At 34.7% G+C, this 25768-nt stretch overlaps 4 protein-coding genes across 4 annotated transcripts; 3 read left to right on the top strand and 1 right to left on the bottom strand.

Annotated features, from left to right (window-relative positions):
- Positions 1-346: 346 nt before the first annotated feature.
- LOC108830521 (probable purine permease 4) lies at positions 347-1804 on the bottom strand. The gene has a single exon (XM_018604115.2). The coding sequence runs from the start codon at positions 1693-1695 to the stop codon at positions 529-531; it is 1167 nt and encodes a 388-aa protein (XP_018459617.2). The 5' UTR covers positions 1696-1804; the 3' UTR covers positions 347-528.
- Positions 1805-15739: 13935 nt separating this feature from the next.
- LOC130497012 (uncharacterized) lies at positions 15740-17735 on the top strand. Its single transcript, XM_056989813.1, has 2 exons — positions 15740-16232; positions 17122-17735. The coding sequence occupies exon 2, from the start codon at positions 17124-17126 to the stop codon at positions 17733-17735; it is 612 nt and encodes a 203-aa protein (XP_056845793.1). The 5' UTR covers positions 15740-16232; positions 17122-17123.
- A 2776-nt stretch (positions 17736-20511) lies between these two features.
- On the top strand, positions 20512-23093 carry LOC108838495 (formin-like protein 4). Its single transcript, XM_057006737.1, has 6 exons — positions 20512-20919; positions 21226-21644; positions 21739-21865; positions 21956-22261; positions 22377-22592; positions 22667-23093. Exons 2-6 carry the CDS (start codon positions 21226-21228, stop codon positions 22973-22975), a joined length of 1377 nt encoding a protein of 458 aa, XP_056862717.1. The 5' UTR covers positions 20512-20919; the 3' UTR covers positions 22976-23093.
- A 530-nt stretch (positions 23094-23623) lies between these two features.
- Positions 23624-24948, top strand: LOC130499383 (uncharacterized). Its single transcript, XM_056993371.1, has 2 exons — positions 23624-23947; positions 24037-24948. The coding sequence occupies exons 1-2, from the start codon at positions 23657-23659 to the stop codon at positions 24826-24828; spliced, it is 1083 nt and encodes a 360-aa protein (XP_056849351.1). The 5' UTR covers positions 23624-23656; the 3' UTR covers positions 24829-24948.
- Positions 24949-25768: the final 820 nt, after the last annotated feature.

The following is a 25768-nucleotide window of genomic DNA, read 5'->3' as shown; positions in this document are numbered from 1 at the left end:
ATTTCAAATATGTTTATATATTTTATGTATTTATAAATTATTTTATTTGTTATTAAGAATGCTAAGATTTTGGAATTGGAAAAAAATATGATCCATCTCTATATTATTTTAATTAGGAATTTAAAATTTATATCAAAATATTTTTTAAATTTTTAATTTTTATTATAACTACAAATGTTAATTTTCAATCTAAATTTATGTTTAAATATTACAAATATATCATTTATAAATAAAAAAAAACTAAAAACATAAAATAAAATACCCGCCCGGTTGGGCGGGTCAAGATCTAGTATACATTATAGAGATGACTATTGACCGACAATGAAACCTTCACACACTTGGAGAGTTGAAGGTGCATAACTAGTTTTGTGCATTGATAGATATAATTCATAAAAACAACCAAAAGAGGAAAAACAAAGAAACCTTAAAAAAGAAAATCAAAAAAGCAAATGCATTACCTAAAAATAAAAATAAAAGTTGAGAAAAAGAAAGAACACATAAAAGATACTACCCAAACATATATCATCATCAAACCCTTTCATCAGCCGCCGCCACGTCGTCATTTTTAACCTTACCCATCTCCACCTGCATCTCTCCGCCGTCTTCCGCCGTCTTTACACCGGTGTATCCCTTCTCCTCCTTTTCCTTCTTCTCCTCCTTTTTCATCTTCACGTAAAGCCCATATACATAAGACGAGAATCCCCAAATGCATAGCACCGTTGATACAATCTTCACGCCGCCGAACTCATCGCCGTAAACAACAACACCTCCAATCACATTCATAGCTAGTAAGGCCGTCATGCAAATACCTCCGGTGATACCAGACGTCAAATAAACCATCCCTGACGTGGCCGCGAAACAGAGCTGCCACGTCACCACATTAGCTAAAATCGCAACAGTCCAGTAAACCGTCGGTCCTTTAGTGAAAACTTGGTTCGCTTCCTTAACCATTTCTTTAAACCCACCGTCGAAAGCCATACCGACTGTAGCGAAAACCGTGGCTGAAAACTCCATAACCAGTTGCATCTCCATGACCATCGCGTAACAATAAACGGACCTGTAGACCCTCTCTGTCACGGGGAGGTAAAGCGCGAAGAGTAAACCGGCTCCGATCGTGGATAAAAACCCGATGAAATACTTGGTTTTAGTTAAACCGGCCGGTTTATCTTGGCTCGAACCGAGAGCTAGTAAAACAGAGCTCAGCGTTAAGAGAACAACGCAGTTGAGATTTGAGAAAGTGACTTTCTGTTTCACTATGATCACGGACAAGATGAGAGTGAAGATGAGTTGTGTCGAGAGAAGAAGTGATGACGTGGACACAGGGAGGTACGAGGTACCCCACGAGAAGAGGAAGTTGTTGAAACCGAGGAAGAGTCCGATTACGACGGAGAAGAAGAGATGGCGTTGTGTGAAGCGCGTGAAGGGACGGCCCTTAGTTGTTTTGAAGACGAAGTGAGGGAAGTAGATAAGGACGAGGAGGAGTGGGAACCCGGCGGATTGGACCCACGTGGACACCCACCGGCTCGAGCCACCGTGGACGAAGTAGTATTTCGCGAGGAGGCTCGAGGCGACGGAGCCGACGAAGAGGCAGCCGTAAGTGGTGATGAGGAGGCCGAGGGATCGCTTGACCGGTGCATTGACCAGGTTTTGTTCTTGTTCTTGTTGATCTGCGTTGTTGACTCTACCGTCACTCATTTTTATCTCCTTGCGTTTTGATATTTTTTTTATTTTCTATTAGTTTTTTTTTTAATTTGTAGATGTTATTTGGAATGAGAAATGAAGAAGATGAAGAGTTGAAAAGGTGAAGACGTTTTGGTAGAGGAATGGTTTCAGTGTCTAACCACGTACACACTCACTCATATGTATATGTGACCAATATGTTAATTTTGAATTAAAAATATTACTGCATATTCATTTTATATTATCAGTCAACTAAATTATTTTCAGTTAATTAATGTGATGTATTGGCTATTGTGGCATTACTATCAGACTATGTTAAAATACGGCCTTCGAGGTTTAGACTTAAAGAGTTGGCCATAAATTTATCGACGGTTTTTTATTTGTGCTGTCCATATGATATGATATACCTTTGTGATTCTTATAATTCAAGAAAAATACAATTTTACATTAGTTATTCGTATGTGAAAAAACTAGTATGTGCAAATAGACATAATCCAATAAACTGAACGAAACCCAGTCTCATAAAAGCTGTATGGATTGGGTTTGGATCAACCGAATAAATCTTTAGATTTTGTGTTGGAGTTCTGTTTCTTCCCCAGTCTAAACTGTAAATCCGATCCGGCTATCCAAAACTTAGCGCTTCCTAGAAGAAGCACATTAAAGACGAAAGACCCATATCATATGGAGTCCATGAATAGTCAAGTCAAAAACTTGCAAGTTTTAGTCAAAAGTCTTAGTCAATGGTCTTGGTTAATGATATTGATCAATGGTTCTTAATCATTCTATGTACTCCTTTCCTTTTAGACAAGATCTACATTCTAGAAAAAAAATTGTATTAAAAAAAATATTTTTTAATTTTTAATATCCTATTTAGTACTTCTTCCATTTTTTAAGATGGATGTTCTATGATTTTTACACTTATTAAGAAATCATATTAAAATTTAGTTATTAATGCATAGTTTTTTTGTAATTTTATATTTCTTATATTTTTAAACCAATAAAATTTTAAAAAATGCAATTAATGTTTTTGAAACACAAAATTTTTCATTATTAATTGACAAAATATGCTTTGAAAACATGAAAAATATCTTTTTGAAAAAAAAAATTCCTAGAAAAAACATCTTTCTGAAACGGAGGGAATAATAAATTTCAAAAAGGTCAATGGTATTTATTGAATTTCTATTAACTAAAAATTATGGAAATTTACTATTCACAAAAAACAATGCATTTATAATTAAATTTTAATGTACTTTCTTATTATAAGTGAAATATTTAAAATATGTATCTTTTTGAAACATATAGAGTAATTGTTTATTCTAATTTATGTTCATAATGACATTGTCTTCACCTAAAAATGTTATACTCCCTCCGTTTCATAAATATACATATTTTAGAAAAATATTTTGTTTCAAAATGATACATTTTTGTGTGTTTTCAATCTACTTTTTATCAACTAATAATGATTAATTGTAAACTTAAAAAAGCTAATTGTGTTCACTAAGCTCTTATTGGTTTAAAACTATGGGAAATATATATATTCACTAGAATTATACATTTAATGTTGAAATTTAATATGTTTTATTAATATGTGTGAGAAAGCTAAAACATGTATGAATTTGAAGGGAGGGAGTATAAAATGAGGAGAACTATCTAGCTAGGGGGAAGACATTCTATAAAAGGAAATTCAAAGGAGAAGAGACGAAATAGATGAAGATTGAAAAAGATTCAACACTTTTATCATATACTTCTTGTGGGAACCGAAATTCGCACTGTCGATTTCCGTAAAATAAGGAAAGTCAGGAAACCCTAATTTTCCTTGAGGTCCTGGATTCTCTGCGAGATCTAACGACAATGGATCAAATAAATGCAGAAAATACGAAAAGATAACAAAACAAATTTATAGAGAAAGTAGATATTTATTTCGAATCTGCGTAAGAGCGTTGCAATTATTACAAAAGTTATAAATGCTTCGGCCACAAGAGCTGTCAGTGAATTCTCTAGTTCTAGCTACCAAAAAATTTAAACCTAGTTGAGTCGCAGTTCGATTACAACAAACGAAAAAGATATGAAAAGAAGTTTTGATTGATTTCGGACAGAACCTTATGAAAGGCTGCTTACGTACTCCTTTCGAGGATCAAGCCGAACGTAGTTCAATTGAAACAGTAAAACACGAGATCGAACTGCATGTGCGAATTCGTCTAGTAATCGTGTGCCAGTCATAGAAACCGAACTTGTCAAGAATAAAGCCTAAGGTTTCTAAGTCTAAAAGAATTCAAAAATCATTGTTAGATCCAATGAGATTCATGTTTAGCTTCTCCAAGCACACATAACTTCTTAATGAAAGTTACTCTCTCGTTCTTAACCAAGAATTATGAATTTGAGTAATTCTGGTAAGTTTATAAATTTTGAAATAAAAAATTAGGATTTTAGGATGAAAGAAAAGAGGAAGTGAAAAGGAAATGGTCTGTGTGTATAAGTAATAAGATTATGAAGATGTAAATGTTGATTTTAGGTGCATTTAGAGATCAAAATTGTTTGTTCATGGTGGTTGTGTGTATAAGTAATAAGATTATTGGTGACAATTGCAATGTTGTAAATAAAAGGAAAAGATGAGGATGATTGAGTAAAACAACCATTTTTGAAATAAAAAATAATAATTTCATTTTCGTAAATAATTCAAACTTTTGGGATGGGATGAATAGGGCAAACAAAATTTCCAAAAAAGTCATGAGTTATTTTTGCAAAAAAAAAACTTTGAAATAGTGAAGTTGTGTTTGTTTGAAAACATATATTAGAATAAGTTTTTATTTATTCTTTGATTAAAAAAAATATTTTAATTTTACGGGAATGTTCTAAAAATTGGTATAGTTAGTGCTTAAGCGAAAAATCGATCCTAGCATAACTAATTTTCTTAAATCTAATTTAATATATTAAAATCGGTTTAAACAATTATAAGTTGGTTAAAATTGATCTAAATCAATATAAATCAATTTAAATTAGTCTAAATTTGACAAATCAAGTAATAATGTTAAATAAAGTAATAATGTTAGTGCAGATCTACAATTTTTTTCTGTACATATAAATTTATGATTATGAAAGTAATTTTATAATAAATTTGAAAACTAAAATATCTCTTTTTTTTGTTTTTGTCATCTCATATAAACGTAAAATATAACAAACTAAATCAATAATTTGTTTGGGTCTAGACTTCGCTTAGACCGAATAAATCACCTAATCGATAATCTTTTACAACGCCTTAATTTACTGTTTAAAGATTTCTTGAACTTTGCTAATAACACTCTTTAATTCTATTTGGTAATTATTTTTTTTTCATAATTTTTATTAATGGCAACAAGCAATTGTTTATTTGTTTTGGAGACACAAATTATCAAAAAAAAATTAATGTGATACTCCTCCGTTTCATAATAAGTGTCGTTTAAAGTTTTTGCACATAGATTAAAAATAATTAAATATTATATTTTATCCTTGTTTAATATATGATTTTGTTTGATTTTATAAATTAATGAGCTAAATGTGAGGGTAAAAACTAAAATATTTAATATTTGTTTTGTAAATGTAAAACGACCCTTATAGTGAAACAAAATTTAAAAGTTAAAACAACACTTCATATGAAACGGACTGAATATTTAATAGCAGAAATCAAAATCTTGCAAAAGGAGAAAACAAAAATGATATAAAAGATAGACTCCTATAAATTGACAAGAAAACATAAATTCCTATTGTAGAATATAGTCTGCACACATAGATGAGTTAGATAAAAACAACAAAAATTAAATGAAAACATTGAAAACAACTAAAGAAAAAGAAATTGAATGAAAACAACCAAAAGAAGTTCAAAGCAGTCAGAAGCAAAAACTTTATGTGCTTTGTTTTTCTAATTCCAAATTCATTGTATCTTTCCATACTGTTTACAAACTACACTTGTCACATTTACTCTTTCAATATAAATATCTAAGGTGATAATCTTTCTTTTTTTTGTAAACTGGCTTTAGAGGTGATAATATGTACATAAAATTCCACTTAGTTTTTTTTTATTATGATCATCACAATTAGTTTTATATTTAAGATACACATGAATTATCCAGTAATATAATTAATTGGCTGCAATCTCTTTTAATATTTTTAAAAGGTTAATGTCTGTTACAATATCTTTATTGTTTAGATTTTTAATACATGAGATATTTAGTAGAACATCAAATATATTTTTTGAAATCATATATATACATTAGCGATGGTATCAGGAAATCAGTTTAAAGACATGACGTGTGAATGTGAACTACCAAAGCTTTGTGTTATATGCTTAAAAAAAACTAAATCAAATAATAATTCATTTTAGAAAAACGTCAACACTCGTATAAAATATCATAAGGAAAATAAATTCAAAAATATATTCAGGAAAAATCTCGAAAATATGAAAAGTAACCTATCAAATCACTAAAATACCAACATATGACATCAAACATTTCAATTCCTCATGATACTCGGTAAGATTAGTACATTTTAAGTATATTAAACATTTTTAAAGGAGCCTGTTTTGTGATATGTGTAAACTCTAAGACGAGATATTAAGTAAATTATTTCTTTTTTGTAGTCTATTAAACTTAGCCGATTTTTTTCTTTTTTTGTAACACCAAACTTAGCCGATTACTTTGTTACTACATCTTAAAGACTAAAATTTTCAAAAGAATATTTTTTCCGTTATCTATAATCTGCATGCTATACAATAGCATTTAGTTTTCCTAGATCATCTATGCCACACAATCTCTACACTCTATTTCTGAAAGTAGGGTCTGAAAAGAATATATTTTGATAAGATTGTTATAAATGGATGTAGATAAATGTGCAGCTTTTAATTTTTAGCTTTCCGGTCTATACATACAAATAGACAACATAATTTGGCAAGTTCCAAGTCCAACGATGGGAAGTAAAAAATCTTACCAAATGTTTGCTTACATTCACAACTAAATTTGAATCTTATTTTCCATTTAGATTTCTTATTAAACTATATAAATATATAGTTTTTTTTTTGTAAACTGTAAATAAATATATAGTTAGGAATATAGCTTTTTATTTACTATGAGAGGTTCAACAAATAATTAACGTACATGTTGGTACAAATATTTTGATTATTTACATGTACGAATACGATCTCATCATTAACTTTGAGAAACTTCAAATACAACCAATCACCAGATAAGATATGATAAATCATTGTCGCTCCAACCGGAAAAGAAAAACAAAATCTATTTTGAACCCAACCGCAGCAATATATATTTTTTTTTTTTTTTGTAACAAACTGATTTCCATCACCCAAACTAAAAGTGGTATAAAATTTCCAGACCAACAATATTTTTATAAATCTGAAAACCAACACTATAAATATTCCATGTTTGGTTGATATAACAAAGAATTAATTAAAACCCAAAACCATTCAAATCTAACCGCAGATGAATATCCGATCTTCCCGTATATATAATCTCAAATCGAATATATAAACAAGTACATCCACAAAAATATACAAAATCATAAGGATTTTTGAAGTTAAAACCCTTCAATTAAGTTTGTTTTGGGTAAAAACCCTCCAAACTAAGTATTTAATGAATAAACCCCCAAATTAATTTTATTTAATTAATTAAATTCTTTCCGATCATAATTACCAGTACTACCGGTAAATTTTTAGTCTAGGGGTTTCTACATTAAAAAAACATAAGTGAGGGGTTTTACCATTAGAAATAAAAAATTCAAAATATAATAACATTATCCAAAAATCAATAACTTTAATATTCCAAAATTAGTTTTTTAAAAATTTCTGTAAAATATATGAGTCTAGATTTTTTAAAAATCAACATTATATATGTATAAATTAAAAATGTAAAAAGCCAGAAAATATAATAAAAATTATCTTAAGATTTACCAGTAATAAAAATTATCTAAAAGTTAAAAATGTAAAATACAAAAAAATAGATAAATCTTTAGATAGTTTTTGTTATATTTTTGGGTGTTTACATTTTTAATTTATACATATATAATGTTGATTTAAAAAACACTACTCATATATTTTACAGGAAATTTTTAAAATGCTAATTTTGGAATATTAAAGTTATTAATTTTTAGATAATGTTATTATATTTTGAATTTTTTTATTTTTAGTGGTAAAATCTCTCACTTATGTTTTGTTTAATGTAGAAACCCTTAAACTAAAAAGTTACCGGTAGTACTGGTAACTATGACCGGAAATGATTTAATTCATTAAATAAAATTAATCTAAGGGTTTATTCATTAAATACTTAGTTTGTGAGTTTTTATCCAAAACAAACTTAGTTGAGGGGTTTTAACATTAAAAATCCAAATCATAATCATCCCAGAGTAAAACACTTCAGATCCACCAACGTGACTAAAAAAAACGAAACCAAAAAAAAAAACAATTATCTTTCATGTGAAACCCTAATCGCAAGCTCCATCGTTGTCGCTCCTCTCTTTTCAAGATTCATACAATATACTGTAGTCGCAATCAATTATACAGATCCTATTATTAAATTGAAAAACAAAAACAAAATCATACCTAACATGCATATTTCCTCTACGCAAAACTAACCAGATAACAATAAATTTTGATAACTACACTAGAGATCGAATCTAAAACTATATTGTTACCAAGATAAATATGTCATAAACCTACATATGTCGAATTCTCCACTATCCAGTGTGGATCCAACATTTTTAGATGTTCTAAGCAATTTTGTAAAAACATGCTTTTATAAATTTTTATCTAAATCATATATAAATTTATTATATAAATTACACTAAAACATTATCAAATAATTCAATTACATTGATAACTGGTAAAGATAACTTATAAAATATATTTTATAACAATTTTAGTCAATGATATAATAATATTTTGACTATAATAAATCATAATTTAAATAAACCATTTTAATACGAAATTTCACATTAAAATAATTATTAGTTAACAATAAAACTACTTAATATATTTACTAATTAAAATTTTATAAATAGTGCTAAAGATTTTTGCAAATAGTATTAATATAAAAATTACAAAATTTATATACATAAAAATAATTTAATTTTCTTAAATACTAAAAATGAAGATATTCTCTCTGAAATTAGAGATCTTAATCAATCTTTTGGATGGTTGTATTATAGATTAACTTATCCAATCGCATGGTTTTTCATAAAGTTATTTACATCCCAACCAATCTAAGAATGAGTTCTATAACTATGTAAGAAAGTGCAAAAAAAAAAACCTAAATGGTGAGTTGCAGCCATCACCTAAGGAGACCTCCATACTTATACGGTGGATGGTACTTAAGGGAGATGATTCTACTCTTCATAGTTTTATTAATCACTCTGCGCATTTGGTATGTTGTCATCCAGCCTTGATGATGTCGTCGAGCATTCATTTCTCTCCAATAGTAGTATGCTGATATCTGAAATAGTAGTTTCGCTAGAATGCTGTCTAACCCCACATGTATTATTCGTTGAAAAGACAAAAGAGTCTGCTTTCAGTCTGGATTGATGTGTTTATCCAAAAAACGTATAGCCAGAAATTCCCACACTGTGTAAGTATAAGAACATGCAAAAAGAGGTGATCCCGAGTTTTATCCGGCTCTCCATATAGCCCACACCCCTGCACTAGTCCCTATTGTCTCATTCGATCACCAGTGGATAATCTATTCCTATGGCTAGCCATGTAATAAAGGAAAAATGAGGTACAACCTGTGTAAACCAAACCACACGACTCCATTCCACTTTGTCTCTATGAGTTCAAATATGCTCCCAAGTTCTAGACGCTGAGTGTTCAGTTCTAAAACTATCATCTCCATGCTTCCACATAACTATCATTTTACGGTGCCTCAATGGCCAGGATGCTACTGTAACGTTCATGGAATCTTACCACGAATACACCAATCATACTGAGCCACTGCTTCACACACCTGAACATGTCTACGAACGCCAAGATATGTTATTCTCACTGCTCCTGTAATATCGATCAGACGACCATTACTCATCCAATTATCAAACCAGAAGTGCGTACTACTACCATCTCCAATCTCCACTCTGAAAAACTGATATGCCATGTTCCTCATTTTGAGAAATTTACGCCATATCCAAGATCCTTTTGAGTCATCCCTAACATCCCAAAAAGAATTGTATCGCAGCAAATAATGACTAATCTAGCAAACCCATAGAGAGGATGGTTGCGTGAATAAGCGCCAAATGAGTCGCAATGCAAAGACCTGAAGTATCTCGGAATTTCCCCACTCCCAGCCCTCCTTTAACTTAAGGGTAACACAAATCCTCCCAACTAACCTTTGCTTTGCGACTTTGTGTAGGTGAGCCTGACCAAAGAAATGCACTACTCATGCTTTCGATTATATCAAGACACTTAGCTGGTAGGATAAAAGTTGAGGTCCAAAAATTCATTGTGCCAACGATGACAGTCTTAATCAATTGCAACCTTCCGGCGAATTATAGTGATTTGTTGGACCAGCTGAGCATTTTGCTTCTAGTCTTGTCAATCAATGGCTCGCAGTCATGGCTAGTGAGCGTCTCCGTGGTCAGTTGCATGCTTAGGTAACGAAAAGGCAGTTTACCCACTCCCATATCAACCACAGAAGCAGCATTGTTTAATTAGTGGCTGCAAGTTACTTCCTGATGCAAAAATTGAAGACTTGGCGACGTTAATGTGCAAGCCTGATGGCTTTGCAAACTTGTTCATGATATCCAGGACCCCTAAGAACGATTCAGCTGTACCTACTGTGAATACTAAGATGTTATCAGCAAAGCTTAAGTGGGTAAGTTTCAGTCCTTGACACTGTGGATGGTATGCGAATACCCTAGCCTCATCTGCCCCATTCAAAATCTTAGAGAGGACGTTGTTAAGGATTACATAAAGATATGGCGATAGTGAACATCCCTGTTTGATTCCCTTAGCACTCGTAAAAAAACCTTCCAAGCTACCATTGACTGAAACCGAAAACACCGCAGTCGAGATGCACAGCTTAATCCAACTGATGAATTGAAAAGGCAGTCCCATTGCTTGTAGAACATGAGTAATGAAGGACCATTTGACAGTGTCAAAAGCCTTGGATATATTAAACTTAATCACACATTTCTCCTTACCCGCAGTTCGATGATATCCATTGGGGATGACTGCCTAAAACCCTCTGTAAACACCACAACCCTATCTATTCCCACCTATACTACCTAGCTCATGACCAAACCACCCACGGATACAAAATCTCTTTACAATTCCCCCTATTCTTTTTTGCTCTGCTCAGATCCACCTTTCTAATCCAATTTTGAAAACTAAATTATAGATTTTAAAATCGCGTTTTGTAACTGTGATTCCCCATTAACCCAAACCCGACCTGACTCATAAACATCCAACCAGATTCAATAAAAAAATCAATTTGGGTTGATCAGTTTGTCTCTTTCTCACGATACAACAACGAGAGCAGACAGAGAGATAGAGAGAGACAATACCAGAGTGGGAGAGACGAGAGCAGAGAGAGAGAGACGAGAATGAGAAAATAATTTAAATGATTGGAATCTATTTCTAGATGTAAGATTTAACGGTTTAATGAGAAAATAATGAGAAAAACACAAGATTTCACTGAATCGTGACAAATCTGTACTAAATATGATGATGAAAACTGCAGAAACTCTGGCTGATATCTAAACGAAGAAGATGAAATATTTACGGTTTTACCATTACGGAAAAAAACAAAAAATTATAAGAATAAAATGCATACTTGACCTTCGTACCCAAGATCGAATGGTTATAGGCAAGTTACCTTTCCACTAGGCTACGATATAAACTTGACATTACTGTGTTACATAATGATATAAATATATATATATATGTATACAATAAAGCAGAGAACGGTGCCTCCGCCATTAGAACCTGCAAATACTTCAAGAAGCAAAAACGGTGACATCAAACTTGGTTGTTTTCATAAATTTCTCTTTATTTCTTTATCATGAGAATTATGAAAAGGTCACTAGCTCTTACGTATTGTACAAGTATATATATACACACACATATATGAAAGTACAATGTGGTCACTATAGTTGATTACCGATGAAAGAACTGACAGAGTATATTAGAGTTTAAATTGATTTTGTTTGACAGAGATGAACAGCTTATCCTTCTTTAAGCTTTTGTCTTCTCTCTCACGTCGTTACTCTCTCTCTCTCGTCTCTCCCTCTCTGCCTTTGTTTCTCTCTATCTGCTCTCTATTTCTCTGTCTGTTCTCGTCGTTCTCGTATTTGGGAAAGAAAGACGAACTTAACCAAAATTTAATTTGCCCTCCAATTGATTTTTTTTTATTGAGTCGGATTGGATGTTTATGGGTCGGGTCGGGTTTGGGTTAATGAGGAATCACGGTTACAAAACGCGATTTACAAATCTATAATTTAGTTTTCAAAATTGGATTCGAAAGGTGGATCTGAGCAGAGCAAAAAAGAATGGGGGGAGTTATAAAGAGATTTTATATCCATGGGTGGTTTGGTCATGAGCTAGATAGTATAGGGGGAATAGATAGGGTTGAAGTGTTTACAGGGGGTTTTAGGCAGTCATCCCTATCCATTGACTAGTTCTGAAGCAAGCAAAACATTTTCCAATAACAGCCTCTCTTCAATAAATGCACACTGATTCGGTTTCATTATATCTGGAAAGATATTTTGCAGCATGTTAGCCAAAACTTTAGATGTTACCTTATATAATAGATTGCAGTAAGCAATGGGTCTGTAATATGTAATCCTTCATTGTCTGAGCATTTTCTATCTTGGGGATCAAAGCCAAACTTGTCGCATTAATCCATGTGGGAAAAACCCAAAAATGAAGAATGACTGGATCGCAGTGATGAAATCATTACGTAGAATAGGCCAAGCTGCAACAAAAAATTATTTGCATCCGGACCCGAAATCTTGTCATTGGAGAGGGATAGCAGCGCCCCGTGGATCTCCTTTGCAGTTACCGGACCTACAAGTACTGCTGCTGCAATGCTAGGGCACCAGTAAGTCAGAAAATCTTATAAGTCAGATACCGATATATCTACACTAGTGGGATCATGGCTTTGTAGAGAGTCTGAAAATGATGAACTGCCTCTCGTTTTATATCCTTATGAGATGGCAGCACTTCCCCTTGCACAGTAACCAGACGACGAATCATGTTTCTCGCATTTCGAGTCTGAATCATACGAAAGAGAATTTCATGTTCTGATCTCCGGCCTGTAACCATCAGACACAAGACTTTTACCTCAAGAAATTCTCCTCGATACGTGCCAATTTATTCCATTTCTCTGCTGCCTCAGCTGCCCTTGCAAAATTCTTTGCAGTGAGATCTTGTAAAGCAATATTCTGACACTCACATAGTTCCTCATAAGCTTTTTTAGTTTGGGATGGCAAGTCTCCGTAATGAGTTCTATTTAAATTTCGAAGAGGCTGTTTCAGCATCTTAAGCTTTTTAGGAAAGCTAGAGAGAGCTGTCCGAGAGCGATGAAGTCTATCTGATTAGTCCCACATTTCTTTAACCGTCGTCAAAAAATCCTTGTGCTCAGCTAAATAGTTGAAAAATTAAAAAGGTTTCATGACTTCGTTTGGACTTCCCGTCGTTCGAATCATACATTGAGCGTGATCTGAGATCCCTCCTGCATCAGAAGTAGCAGAGGAAAGAGGATAACAGTGCAACCAATCCCCATTAACCAGTTCTCTATAGAGTTTCTTTTCAGTCTGACCCTCAACTCTCTTATTCCACCAAATGTACAGAGCTCTAGTGTACAGTAGATCCAGCAATGAGCAATCTGTGACAGTCTCCTGAAAGTGTCTCATGCCCAGCTGATCTATACGATAATCAAAAGCTCGAGAGTTCTCATTAGCATCGAGGGTTTCATTGAAATTCCCTATTACAATCCAAGGTAAACCAAATGATGATAAGCTGCACGAGTTCCTCTCAAATCATCTGATAAATGATTTCTTTCTACTGATGTATTATAGGCATAAACATCTGAGCAGATAAATTGTTCCCCTGTCCCCTGAAATCTTAGCAGCGCATGTGATAACCTGAGCACTCATGTGCAACCGCATTACTACCACCTGCTTCGACCAGCAAAACCATATTCTACCCAAAGGATGATATCCATAATTTGTTATGGAATTCCATTTAAGCATAGCTGCCCTCATACATCTTTGATGGTTGTCTTCTTGTACTCGCTTTTCAAGTAAACATCCAAAATAAGTCTCCTCAGATTGAATCCAGTGTCGTAGTGCTTAATGCTTGCGTGTCATGTTAAAACCACGCAAGATGCTTGATGTTTGCGTGTCATGCTTTCGAAAAAAACTTTTAAACTAAATTCTTATTTCAATTTTAGTTTCTTTACAGAAATTATATATTTTAATGATATGACTAATGTCATTCTATATCTACTGGTATCATTGTTTTCATACTTTGATCTAATTACACAAACATGTATTTAAATTTGTTTTGGATGGTAAAATACTAATCATTTTTGTTTTGGATATTTAGTTTGATAAAATCGCAATTATAGGTTATGAGATATGAATAATACAAACCCATATAAAGATCTTTGAGCGGCAAGTTAACTCATGTGCCTGGATCAAACTCTCTCGTCTTCGTCTACTAGGGTTTCAGTTGCGGCGGTGTACGCCTCCTACCTATCGAAACTCGCACAAATGGACAGAATAGAGCACTCTGGTATGAATTGGATTTACTCCCTCTCTCCTCTTGCAAATTGGATGGTCTGTCGTGCAATAGACCAGAAGATAGTTTCACGCTCTGGTGGTTCGTCGGCTTGAAGGCATGCGCTCCTGTTAGAGAATGATGACACGAGGTGGTTGGAAACCGCATGTCAGCCACTAGGGCTAGAGCTTGTCGCCAATCGATGAATGGTATTTAGATGTTCGTGGTTCCACCTATAGGGATGGCGGCTTCATTCAACTTGTTTCTCGTCGGTCCAATACCCTCTCCTTACCGCACATAAGAGGATAAGTATGTGGTGGTTTTGACTCCTAAGGCGGCGAAGGTCTTCAGAGGTTGAAGCAGCTAGTGTTTGGCGTCGTCCATCTTCTGATACCTGCAATTGTGGCCGTGGAAAAACTTTGGGAAAGCTTCATCTTTGATGACGAATGTCGATAGATCGATTTTGAACACTTCGGTATCCGTGCAGCACCGGGATCTTGATTTATTAGCTTTTGGTGTTCACAGAGGGAAGTTAGCCTTCGTGTCTTCTCACCCACGAATTCTCTTCTTTTTGCAATTACTGTTTTTAGATAAATCCTTCGAAGGTTTTTTTTTTATAATCTTATCTATCAAAGTTTCTTTTATTTATTGGAAAACTTTGTTTCGTTTGCTCTTTTAAAGGTCGATTAATATATATATATATATATATTAATACACGATAAATTAATAAATACACTAAATTAATAAATTTCTCCTGTTCTGAATTGGACCTGTTCAAAGTATGATACAAATCGATAAAATCATAACATCATAATTTTCTAAAATTCCAGTGTAAATAAATATTCCACTAAAATCATAAACTAATAATACTAATAATCTATACAATGTTTATATAAGTCCAAACAAAACATTATAAGGTTTGTTTATATTCACAACGAAAGTTCATCTCTATTTTTCTTAACAATTCATATATATTAAAAGAAAATTATATTTTAATATACATTTAAATTCTATGAAACATATTTCATATATACCATATATTATAACAAAACGACATATATTCGTCTGCCTAATCGGGTTCGTTTCTAAATCAATTCGGTTTTGGACTTTTGGAAGCACAATTGTTAATAACTTAATACATTCGGATGTTATAAAATTTTGGTTTGGCTTTAGTTAGGGTTTAATCAGATTTAATTTGGATTTAGTAAATCATATGAACACTAGTTGTACCAAAAAAATTCAGTTTTGGTTAAAAACTTGTTAAGTAATCTGAGTCACTCATTTCTATTTTAAGTATATTCAACGGGAAAATTGGAAATATGGAACAAAAAAACTGATACATTGTCCCTATGCCATAATCTGAAACATAAATTGTCCCCTTGGTATAATTTTTTAAGAAAACCCAATTATATCCCTCATCTCAAATGATTTAAAATGATTTCGATTTTTTAAATATAATTAATTAAAAAAATAAAACAAAAAGAGAAAATAAAACAAAAGGGGGAAATCGTGTTTTAACCCTAATATCGTTTCTCTCCTTTGGCGATACAGAGCAAAAGAGGATTCTCAGATCCTCGATTTCTCAGAGGTCTCCTTGCCGTCGCCGGTCTTTCTTCTGACCGCTAGCACTCCGCCGGTGGTCTTCTTCTTCTTAATCGAACCTCCGGCTCACTTCGCGTCTCGTTGTCAATTAAATCGCCGAACACAGAAGCTCGTACCTCGCCGGGAACTGAAGTTGTTACCTCGCCGCTCTGCAATTCACACACTCAGCTTTAGTTTCAAGCAAAACAATCGAGACTTTCAGGTTTGTATAAGGATTTGGGAATTTTTTGCATGTCTTTGTATCTTAGTGTGATAGGTTTTGTTTCTAGTTTCTGAGAATTATTTAGGTATCTATGTTATGAAATTTTCTTTTTTGCTATCAAAGTTTCTTATACTTTTTCATGTTTGGCATCTGTCATGCTTTATGGCTACGGATTGCTTGTATCACTCTGTTAACGTTTGTGTTGTTGTTTATTGGTCACTGTCTGTCTTTTTTTAACATCTAAAAAGCTTGTATAACTCTTGTATTGTTGTTGTGATTGTCTACATCTCCCGTCATAGCCTTTGTTAAAGAAGAAAAACTGCTCTCTAAAACTACTTTGTTCATTTGAAAAAAAAAAGAATACTTTCTTCTTATAAATAAGACAATTGATGTTATGTTGATTACTTTAGTTTAGTTTATATGAGTGGAACCTTCTTTGGTTTCCTACGGGTTTATAAGTTATTAATGTATGCTTGGTTTTGGAAATTGCTAGTACATGGTAGCACTCGCACGATGAGTAATCAACGTGAGAGTAATGAAATCATCCAAGTAACATGACCATGTTCATTACATGATTTTCTATGCTAAAAGTTACTTTTTTGTGGTTATGGATTGCTTGTATCACTCTGTTAACGTTTGTGTTGTTGTTTATTGGTTATTGTCTGTCTTTTTTTAACATCTCAAAAGCTTGTATAACTCTTGCCTTTTAAAAGTTTAATTTTTAATTGTTCATTATCTGGCCTTTTAAAAGTTTAATTTTTTTTTAAATAGTTTGCGTTTGATAGGTATTCAATTTATGTTGTGTTAATGATTTAGCTGTATATGATATCAAAGTTTAATTCTTTTTGATGTTTTTGAACTCATATTGTATTTGTCTCATTGTTCACAGGTATGACGGTGGATCAGTTGCCTAAATGCCTATTCAAAGAGGGTACCGAAACACAAGTTGAGAAGGTGAACAACACTTGTAGAACTTCTATACTTGAGGAGGTGGAGAAGTACGTTGAGGCAGAGTACAAAGAAGTGTTGGCTGATCCGCTGTTTGCTCAGGTTATGGCAATTTATGAGCATAAGCTTCAGTATTCGGGGAGACTGATCCACACCTTTGCTTGTAAGCAGCTTCTTACCGCAAAACGTCATGAGTTGTGGTTCCATTATGCTCGGAGGCCTCTCAGATTTGCGATGCAAGAATTCCATGCGGTTACTGGTCTGAAATACAAAGACGACGAGCCTGACTTGGGTATTGATGATTGGAGCTATGATAAAGGGTTTTGGGGTAGGTTGCTAAGGAGGAAAAAAAAGATTAGCTTACAGGAAATCAGGAAGGTGCATCTGAAGGATTGTAATACCTGGTCTCATCTCGACAGGCTTAGGATGGTGTATTTGTGTGTGATCGTTGGTTTAGTTATGGCGAAGGATGACACTACAAGAAAACATGCCTATTGCAACAGAAATTTGCAACAGAAATATTCCCTCGCAAAATTGCAACGGAACTACGAGTGAATAGCGACGAGAAACAATACCCTCGCAAAACGCTTGCAAATTTGCAACGAAATAAGTTCCTCGCAAACTTGCGACCAGTTTGCGAGGGAAATATGACAAACCAACGCAAAACCGATGCAAACTTGCGATGAAAATACTTGTTGCAAAACCGTTGCAAATTTGCGAGGATTTTGCATTCGAAGTGCATTTCAAAGTGAGTCCTCAATTGCACTGCAATTTGCAACAACTTTGCAACGGTAGTTATTTATTTGCTCGCAAGGTCGTTGCAATTTGCAACGAGTTTGCAACGGTTTTAGTTTTTTAGGGTTTCATCAAATTTTTAGTGTTATATAACACTTTTAATAGAAACATTAGACATTTTAAATGTAGAGTAGGACAAATAATTTAATAGATTTACTTGAGAAAGTATATAAAATCCCAATTTCGGAGATTTGAACTAATGATACGGAAAACATATACCATTAACATTGGAAACACTTAATATCAAAACTAAACTTACGAAATACGTTAATAATAATCTGATAAAAAAAATAGATATACTTTTTGCAACGGTTTTGCAACGGTGTGAAAGTGAGTCCTCGCAATAGAATTGCAATTTGCAACGAGTTTGCAACGGTTAGCACTTATTTGCTCGCAAGGTCGTTGCAATTTGCAACGGTTTTGCAACGGTTTTAGCTTTTTAGGGTTTCATCAAATTTTTAGTGTTATATAACACTTTTAATAGAAACATTAGACATTTTAAATGTAGAGTATGACAAATAATTTAATAGATTTACTTGAGAAAGTATATAAAATCCCAATTTCGGAGATTTGAACTAATGATACGGAAAACATATACCATTAACATTGGAAACAGTTAATATCAAAACTAAACTTACGAAATACGTTAATAATAATCTGATACAAAAAAAAATAGATATACTTTTTGCAACGGTTTTGCAACGGTGTGAAAGTGAGTCCTCGCAATAGAATTGCAATTTGCAACGAGTTTGCAACGGTTAGCACTTATTTGCTCGCAAGGTCGTTGCAATTTGCAACGGTTTTGCAACGGTTTTAGCTTTTTAGGGTTTCATCAAATTTTTAGTGTTATATAACACTTTTAATAGAAACATTAGACATTTTAAATGTAGAGTAGGACAAATAATTTAATAGATTTACTTGAGAAAGTATATAAAATCCCAATTTCGGAGATTTGAACTAATGATACGGAAAACATATACCATTAACATTGGAAACACTTAATATCAAAACTAAACTTACGAAATACGTTAATAATAATCTGATAAAAAAAAAAATAGATATACTTTTTGCAACGGTTTTGCAACGGTGTGAAAGTGAGTCCTCGCAATAGAATTGCAATTTGCAACGAGTTTGCAACGGTTAGCACTTATTTGCTCGCAAGGTCGTTGCAATTTGCAACGGTTTTGCAACGGTTTTAGCTTTTTAGGGTTTCATCAAATTTTTAGTGTTATATAACACTTTTAATAGAAACATTAGACATTTTAAATGTAGAGTATGACAAATAATTTAATAGATTTACTTGAGAAAGTATATAAAATCCCAATTTCGGAGATTTGAACTAATGATACGGAAAACATATACCATTAACATTGGAAACAGTTAATATCAAAACTAAACTTACGAAATACGTTAATAATAATCTGATACAAAAAAAAATAGATATACTTTTTGCAACGGTTTTGCAACGGTGTGAAAGTGAGTCCTCGCAATAGAATTGCAATTTGCAACGAGTTTGCAACGGTTAGCACTTATTTGCTCGCAAGGTCGTTGCAATTTGCAACGGTTTTGCAACGGTTTTAGCTTTTTAGGGTTTCATCAAATTTTTAGTGTTATATAACACTTTTAATAGAAACATTAGACATTTTAAATGTAGAGTAGGACAAATAATTTAATAGATTTACTTGAGAAAGTATATAAAATCCCAATTTCGGAGATTTGAACTAATGATACGGAAAACATATACCATTAACATTGGAAACACTTAATATCAAAACTAAACTTACGAAATACGTTAATAATAATCTGATACAAAAAAAAATAGATATACTTTTTGCAACGGTTTTGCAACGGTGTGAAAGTGAGTCCTCGCAATAGAATTGCAATTTGCAACGAGTTTGCAACGGTTAGCACTTATTTGCTCGCAAGGTCGTTGCAATTTGCAACGGTTTTGCAACGGTTTTAGCTTTTTAAATGTAGTACGACAAATAATTTTATAGATTTACTCGAGAAAGTATATAAAAGAGTAAATCTATAAAATCCCAATTTCGGAGATTTAAACTAATATTATGGAAAACATATACCATTAACATTTGAAACACTTAATTTCGGAACTAAATTTACGAAATACGTTAACAATATCTGATAAAAAAAATTAGATATAGTATTTCCGTTAACAATTTTCAATATCAGAATATAGGATATGCGTTAATGAATCCCTAAAACCCACTAAATTAAACTTTTTGCAAGGGATTTGCAAGGGTTTCATCGCAAAAGCCTCGCAATATTGCAAGGAACTTGCGAGAACACTTCGAAACCCCTGTCTAAACCTCAAACGAAACCTAAAGACATTAAAAAAAAAATTTGCAACGGATTTGCGATGAAACACGATAAGTCTCTCGCAAAACACTTGCAATTTTGCAAGGGCTCACCGTTGCAGTTCGCTTGCAAATTGCAAGGATTTTGTGACGAAAATTAGGTTAATATATAAACACACTTAACCTATCCTCTCCATTTCATTCTGCCGTCAAAGAAAAAAAAAAAAACCTCTCCTCACTCTCCCGTCTTCCTCTGGCTCTGTCTCCCTGTGGTCTCTCCTCTCCGCCTCTCCCTCACCGTGTCCCGCCTCTCTCCGCCCTCTCCTTCTTCCCCTCCGCCCTCTCCTTCTTCCCCTCCGCCCTCTGCTTCCCCTCCGCCCTCTCCTTCTTCCCCTCCGCCCTCTCCTTCTTCCCCTCCGCCTCTACCTTGCCGTGTCCTCTCTCCTCTGCCTCTACCCGCCTCTCCCCGCCTCTCCTTCTCCCCGTGGTCGCTCCTCCCCGCCTCTCCCTTGCCGTGCCCTCTCTCCTCCGCCTCTCCCTCGCCGTGTATTGTCTCTCTCCGCCTCTCCTTCTCGCCGCTGCCTCGCCGGATCTTCTTGCCTCAGCCTTGCCAGATCTCTCTCCTCAAGGTTGCTCTATCTGATTTCATTTTTTTTTTTAGGTTTTAATTATTGTTTAGGTTATGGATTTGTGATGATGATTCTGTGGTTAGGGTTTTCAATTTTTTAGGTTATGATTCTGTGGTTAGGGTTTTCAATTTTTTAGGTTTTGATTATTTAGTGTTATGCTAAGTATTTTTGTGGTTTTTGGTTATCACTTTAGGTTATTGTTTTTTGTGTTGATTCTGTCCTTGTTAGAATTTAATTTTTTTGATTAATTACAGTTACTAAAAATTTTAAATTATTGTATTAATCTTTATATTTATTTCTTTGCAGATGTCAGGAAACGATTATACCCGATATCTGTCTGCTGGTAGTAGGAAGAGTTATGGCAGTAAGAAGAGTTCATCCCGTCGTAGCAATCCGGGAAGTTCTTCTAATTCTCAGATGGCTGAGAGCTCCGCTGTCCCTAACAGCCAGACACAACCTTCCCCTCCAGCTCCCGCTCAAGCTTCCCTTCCTGCTCTTGCTCCTGCTCAAGCTCCTCCAGCTCCCGCTCCCTCTCAAGCTCCTCCAGCTCCCGCTCCCTCTCAAGCTCCTCCAGCTCCCGCTCCTGCTCAAGCTCCTCCACCTCCAGCTCCCGATGCTGCCGCAATGACGTTGGATGATTTAGCGGCAATCAATATGATTCTGGCTAGTCCTGGACATCATCTTCTTCCTCACCTGCATCCAAATCGCCCTCCAAATACGGTTTGGTAAGTTTTTTTAATTATATTTCATTGTAATTAATTATAATATTTTCACCTTTATAATTTAATTCTCTCAATTGCCATTAATTTTCTGTGATAGGTTTGATGAAGATGGGAGCGTTGCTGCATCGGTTCGTCAAATCTTTGAAAGAGATTTCAAAGAACCGCATGCTAGTTGGAAGCAAACCCCTGGGAATGTCGTGAGACGTTGGTTTGAATCCTTTGCGGTAATTCATTTAATTTTTTCAAAGTTTAAAATTCTGTAAAATAATCTTTTTATGTTCCCTACTAATGTCTATTAATTTTTTTTATGTCAGCAAATGTATCATTGGGATTCTGGTTTCACTAGCCTGGTTCGCGATTCTTTCGAGGCCAAATTGAAAGTCCAAATGAATCGCCAAATTTGTCGGTGGAAGACAGTGTGGCGGGTAAAAGGTGATGCAGCTATGCCTGTTTGGTTTGACCCAAATGTTTGGGCTGGTCTCGTCACTTATTGGCTAGATCCAGGCACTGAAGTCCGGAGTTGCAATAGTCGGGCAGCCCGTTACTCTGACCCTGATGGACATGGGCCGTCTAAGCATCGTTCAGGTCAGACTTCTTTCAAGGCCCGTGCGCGAATTATTGTAAGTTCTCCCTTTTTTTTTCTTGGTTCATTTAAGTTGCGATGTGAAGTTGCCTATTATCTCTTAAGTTGTGATCTCAATTTTTAATGATTTGACTTAATCTTTTTAATTTTAGGCTGAAGAAACAGGAGAGTCTATTCCTGATTTGCTTGGGGTTCTCGAGATCACTAAACGAAAGCCGGATGGGTCTTTCGTTGACGGCAAATCTGAGCAGCTCTACAATGATGTGACATCTAAATTTCAGGAGTTATCTCAGGCAGCTAGTGATGATCCCGAGAGCACCGGTTCTGTTGGTCTCACTCCAGCAGAAAAGAACAAGATTTATTGTGAGGTAATTTTTTATTGCTGTCAATCTCAATTTTTTTTATGTCTTCTTTGATATTGATCTCTGATTTTATTATGTAGCTTGCTCCCCGCAAAAAGGGACGAATTTATGGAGTGGGCTCTCTAAATCAATCTGTAGGATCCGTTTCTGCATCTTTTCCTTCTTCTAGCAGTTCTGAGGACCAGTCTTTGAAGAAGATCATCAAGGAACAAGCTCTTGTGATTCAGAGCCAGGGAAATGAAATCGGGAGGCTGAGTGCTGCTGTTCGTTATCTAGCTACCAAAGATTCTACCTTGGCGAACATTCTTCAGTCCGAAGATGTGCCTTCTTCCCACAACTCCGAGGGCATGTCTCATGACTCTAGAGATGATGAATCTGATGGTATTTAGTTTGTTGCTATCTTTGTTATGAATGTTAAAACTTTGTGTGTTTGTATTTCTTTGTATCGAATCTTGAATTTTTTCTATTTCAGTAATATTTTCGATAATCTAATAATTTTTTTTATAATTTTTTCTAAAAAAAAATTTGTTTTAGATTTTGTTAGAAAAAACAAATACTCGCAAAACGCTTGCAAAAATGCAATGGAAAAGAACACGCAAAATTGCAAGGAAACAAAATACCGTTGCAAATTTGCAACGATAATACTGCTTGCAAATTTGCGAGGAAAGGTATACCGTTGCAAATTTGCAACGAAAACATTGCTTGCAAATTTGCGATGAAAACAAAACGCTTGCAAATTAGCGAGGAAAAGGTTCCGTTGCAAATCTGCAATGGAAACATTTCCTCGCAAATTTGCGCGTGTTTTGCAAGCGACGTCGTTTCCGTTGCAAAGTGCGACGATTATATTTTCGTTGCAAATTTGCGACGAAAGTCATTCCGTTGCAAACTTGCGAGCGTTTTGCAAGCGAATTCAATTTGCGACTAAGGATTTGCAAGGGAATGTGTTTCCTCGCAAATAGCTCGCAAATGACGATTTGCAACGGAATTGCAATGCATTTTTCCCTTGCAAATGACGTGTTTTCTTGTAGTGTGAGAGGGTTTGCATCCCACACAAGTACATCAAGCTGGTTATGGATTTCGAGAAGATGAGGAAATATCCATGGGGTCGTGACTCCTTTGATTTGCTGGTGAAATCCATGATCGAAGCTAGGGGCAAAGTGAAGAAGCAGAACAGTTATGTTGTAGATGGATTCTCATATGCACTACAGATTTGGTTGATGGAGGCTATTCCAGACATCGGGTCTCTTTTGGGTCAGAAGCTCAGAGAAGGCGTCACTAGCATGCGATGTAGGAACTGGAAAGGATCTGCTAAGGTTTCTTATGACGATATTATTAGCATGGAGTCTAATTTTGCATCCACTGTAAGCTCTGATATCTTGACTTAATCTGACTGATATTTTTAGTTCTTAATGTTTGTGTCTAACCGTTTTAATTTGGTGATTTCTTGTAGGGAAATGTATTTCCATACATCTCTTCTACTGGAAATTGCAAGATCATTGTTGATGCTGGATTTGAACGGGACGATGAGATGAAAGATGAAAGAGTCGATCTCATCATTGACATGTACGAACAGAAGTATGACTGGAGTAAACATGTTTGGCAGCATCAGGAAACTGTCCAAGCATTTGTGTACAGTTCTGATGAAGATGGTTCAGAGGAAGAAGTGGCTCGTGAGTCGCGTGACACTGGACGGGAAGAAGTTGAAACCGTCCGTGTGTCTCCTGCAAAGAAGCGAAAGAACAAGTATCAGGACATTGGAGCCGAGTCAAGGAAGAAGAGGTTACTTTCCCAAAGATCAGCTGACAAATATAGAGATGTTGAAGAGGAAATGAAGTCTTATATCCAGGGTATGTTTAAGTCTTCATTTACTTCCTTGGCGCTTGAGGTACGTGACATAATTGAAGACCGCTTCACCAAATTAGAGGAGAAGTTGCTTTCATCTCAGAAAACTGGTCCTTCTCCTGCTCCTACTCCATCTTACACTCCTGGTCCTGTTCTAGCTTCTACTGATGCTCCTACTACTGTTGCGGCTTCTACCTTTGATCTTACTTCGGCTTCTACTCGCACTGGTGCTCCTCAAAAGACTTCTCGTGCTCCTGCTTCTTCTCGCGGTCGAGGTTCTGCTTCTTCTCGGGGCCGAGGTTCTGCTTCTACTCGCAGTCAAGAGTCGGCTCCCTCTCACACTGGTGCTCCTGCAGATGCTGCAAAGACAAGGTCACAGACAAAGGTAAACAAGAAGTAGATCTCTTTTGATGTCATGTACTGTTCTGGCGGTTTGTAATATATATTTAAGGATGATGTGTTGTTTGATGTTTGTAATATATATGTATGGATGGTTATGTGTACTTGCGGTTTGTAATATATATTTAAGGATGATGTATTCACTGTTCTAATATATATGTTTAAAAAGTGTTAATGTCTTTTTTTGTTTTATAACCAGGAAGAAGACATGTCTGATTTCTTTGGCAGCTTCTTTAGCACCTTAGATGCAACTTTAGGGACCCAAGAGCACTTAAAGAAAACAATGGGCAACCTTACACAAGAGTCTAATGTAGTAGGTTTTGATCTAACTCAAGACAAGCTATTTGAAGATCCTGAAGATTTCACCACGCCTTTGACTTCTTTCCGGCCATCGAGCCTTAAGAGTCCCTCCTTGACTGATATTGACAAGCCAGAAGTCCGATACAAAGATAGTGACTATGCACTGGTTTTCCTTCCAGAAGAGAAATGGTCCAAACTAACTGAATGGTCCTTGAATCCCAAGTAAGTAATATTTTCTTGTTGTAGTTGTAATATTATCAATTCCCGTTTGAAGTAATTCTTACAAAAGTGTTTTATTTTTACAGTCGACTTCAGATTGGGCCATCCACATTCGAGGAAGAGTTATGTAAGCGTGTGATCGGGCCTAATTGTTGGTTCAAGAACTATGTGAGTTTAGCTTAGAAATATTTGACATCTGTTTTACATTTTTACATTCTGTTCTCATTATTTAAAATTTTTGTCTTTTGTTTTACAGGAAATAGACGCCATGATGTATTTGTTTCAGGAAAAAACCTCTTTGTTGAGATGGAAGGCAAAACGAGTAGCTTTTATGAGCTGTTTGTTTAGTAATCAGATCATTTCGGCGTGCCCGAGAGAAAGTTGTAGAACTCCAAAGCGTGCCCGAGAGAAAGTTGTAGAAC

Source organism: Raphanus sativus, chromosome 1 (genome assembly GCF_000801105.2).
Source record: "Raphanus sativus cultivar WK10039 chromosome 1, ASM80110v3, whole genome shotgun sequence".
NCBI classification, from domain to species: Eukaryota; Viridiplantae; Streptophyta; class Magnoliopsida; order Brassicales; family Brassicaceae; genus Raphanus; species Raphanus sativus.
This window is presented reverse-complemented; position numbering and strand designations above follow the sequence as displayed.

Coding starts and splice junctions, on each gene's coding strand:
- LOC108838495 (XM_057006737.1), top strand. CDS start 21,226: ATGTCAGGAAACGATTATACCCGATATCTGTCTGCTGGTAGTAGGAAG. Junction 21,645..21,738: donor CGCCCTCCAAATACGGTTTG/GTAAGTTTTTTT, acceptor TTTCTGTGATAG/GTTTGATGAAGATGGGAGCG. Junction 22,262..22,376: donor AGGCCCGTGCGCGAATTATT/GTAAGTTCTCCC, acceptor TTTTAATTTTAG/GCTGAAGAAACAGGAGAGTC.
- LOC130499383 (XM_056993371.1), top strand. CDS start 23,657: ATGGATTTCGAGAAGATGAGGAAATATCCATGGGGTCGTGACTCCTTT. Junction 23,948..24,036: donor AGTCTAATTTTGCATCCACT/GTAAGCTCTGAT, acceptor GATTTCTTGTAG/GGAAATGTATTTCCATACAT.
- LOC130497012 (XM_056989813.1), top strand. CDS start 17,124: ATGACGGTGGATCAGTTGCCTAAATGCCTATTCAAAGAGGGTACCGAA.
- LOC108830521 (XM_018604115.2), bottom strand. CDS start 1,695: ATGAGTGACGGTAGAGTCAACAACGCAGATCAACAAGAACAAGAACAA.